Source organism: Watersipora subatra, chromosome 5 (assembly GCF_963576615.1).
Source record: "Watersipora subatra chromosome 5, tzWatSuba1.1, whole genome shotgun sequence".
Lineage (NCBI taxonomy): Eukaryota > Metazoa > Bryozoa > Gymnolaemata > Cheilostomatida > Watersiporidae > Watersipora > Watersipora subatra.
This window is the reverse complement of record NC_088712.1, coordinates 45,032,345-45,034,342: the sequence shown is the minus strand read 5'-3', so window position 1 is coordinate 45,034,342 and position 1,998 is coordinate 45,032,345. Positions and strand designations below refer to the sequence as shown.

The following is a 1,998-nucleotide window of genomic DNA, read 5'->3' as shown; positions in this document are numbered from 1 at the left end:
TATCATCCCCGTTTGATAGCGGTCAGGACTGTCTTCAGGTACTATATCAAAAGGCTGAGAAAATAGTTTGAACTTAGGTTCACATTTCCTAAAATCAGCAAACCTTGTGAAAAATTTGGAATGCAACTTGTCAAGTTGTTCAGTATATTTGGAGCAATCTACTCCTGGCAGTTCTGCTTTTCTGACTGCTAAACAAGGAAAATGAGTAAGTTGTGTTTTACTCAGTTGATTCCGAAACAGTTGAAACTTCTTTTCAAAGGAACATATGTGTTCAAACATCTTGTTTACCAACTGAAATTTGCCTTGTAGTTTAACATTTAAATCTGAAAGATGTTGTGTGATGTCAGTTAGAAAGGCAAGGTCATTTAACGAGTCAACAGTTAAACAAGCAACATCCTGCTGCTTATTAACCATGAAAGTCATAATCTCCTTTCTCAGATTCCAAAATCTTATTATCGTACTAGCTCGGCTCAACCAACGCACTGCAGAGAAGTACACAACATCTGGGTAATCTGAATCGAGTTCTTCTAAAAATGCCTTGAATTGGCAATAATTGAGTCCTTGAGCACGAATTTAGTTCACAAATTTAACCACACTTTTCATCACATCAGTAAAACCAAGAATTTTTGTGCATAAATTATCCTGATGTATAATACAGTGATTCACCACAAGCTCTGGCGGACCTATGGCATCTAAGAATTTCTTGGTGAATCCATTAATTTTCTTTATCATTGAAGGCGCCCCATCAGTTGTTAGGCCAGCGAGCCTAGAAGGGTCCAGTTCAAACTTATCCATCAGCTTCATTACTTGGTCGCAAATGTCTTGTCCAGTGGTTCTTGAAGACATACTGGCCATGTCTAAAAATTCTTCAATTATTTCAAAATTATCTGTGATGCCTCGTATGAAAACAACCAATTTGGCAGTGTCATTAACATCTGTACTTTTATCAATAGCCAAGCTATATGATGTGCATCTCTGTATTCGTTCTTTCAAAGTCTCATCAATGTTATCCGAAAGCTGGTTAATTCTGCGTGCCACAGTAAAACGAGACAAACTGGTTTGTTGCAATAACTGTTTTTTTCAGGACAGGTGAAATCAGTGAATATACCCAAGCAACTTTTTACGAATTCTCCATCACTAAGTGGCTTCTCTTTTTCTGCAAGTAACTCACAGACTTTGAAGCCAAGCTTGGTTACAAGCTCAGATTCTTTCTTATATGAAGTAAACATCCCTTGTTGCTTCTTAATTGCCGCGGTCATCTGTTCCAGCTTGTCTAATCTATATTGGGCTAACAAGGTATCGTACGAGGCTGAATGTATTGATGTGTAATGTCGTTTGATGTTGTATTCCTTTAAGACAGCAATTGTAGCTTGGCAGATTACACATATAACACCTTTGTTGGGCTCAACAACAAAATACTTGCTACTCCAATCTTTATTGAAAACTTTTCCTTCAACGTCAACTTTTCTTTTCTCAGTAGCAGACATGTTTAGCTACAAAAAACAAATTTCCTTGACTGTTATATTACCATCGCAAAAATGCTTTAATGCATCAAAAAAAAGCTTTAATGAGTACAATCAGCTGACACAGAACTGGGTAGAGTCAATAAATTTCATTTAAATTTGGGATATAAGTTGAAGAAAATATTTTTAAAATATCATAATAAAAATATATTGGAGGAAAAATCTAGCCCAGAATGTTCAACTTACCCAAAAAAATTATCTTCATTTTAGTTAGCACTTACCAGTAATAATCTTTCCCAATCTTATTTTATCAATAAAGAGTGTACTGTCCTTACGGGGTTAAAGAACTGAGTCCAACTGAGTCAGGTTTATATTGTTTATTTGGAACCCAAACCATGAAAACTAAAATAAAAGCATAACATAATGACATAAAACATTTTGACATGGGTTTATATAAGCTTATATAAGTAAGCAATTTGCACAATTTTAAGCAATATAAAATCAATAAAATATATAATTATTCTATAATATGCAA

At 34.7% G+C, this 1,998-nt stretch overlaps 1 protein-coding gene across 1 annotated transcript; it reads right to left on the bottom strand.

The window, feature by feature from the left end:
* Positions 1 to 573: 573 nt before the first annotated feature.
* On the bottom strand, positions 574 to 1,487 carry LOC137397398 (general transcription factor II-I repeat domain-containing protein 2A-like). Its single transcript, XM_068083688.1, has 2 exons — positions 1,125 to 1,487; positions 574 to 1,017 (listed from the first exon to the last, which is right to left on the bottom strand). The coding sequence occupies exons 1-2, from the start codon at positions 1,485 to 1,487 to the stop codon at positions 574 to 576; spliced, it is 807 nt and encodes a 268-aa protein (XP_067939789.1).
* Positions 1,488 to 1,998: the final 511 nt, after the last annotated feature.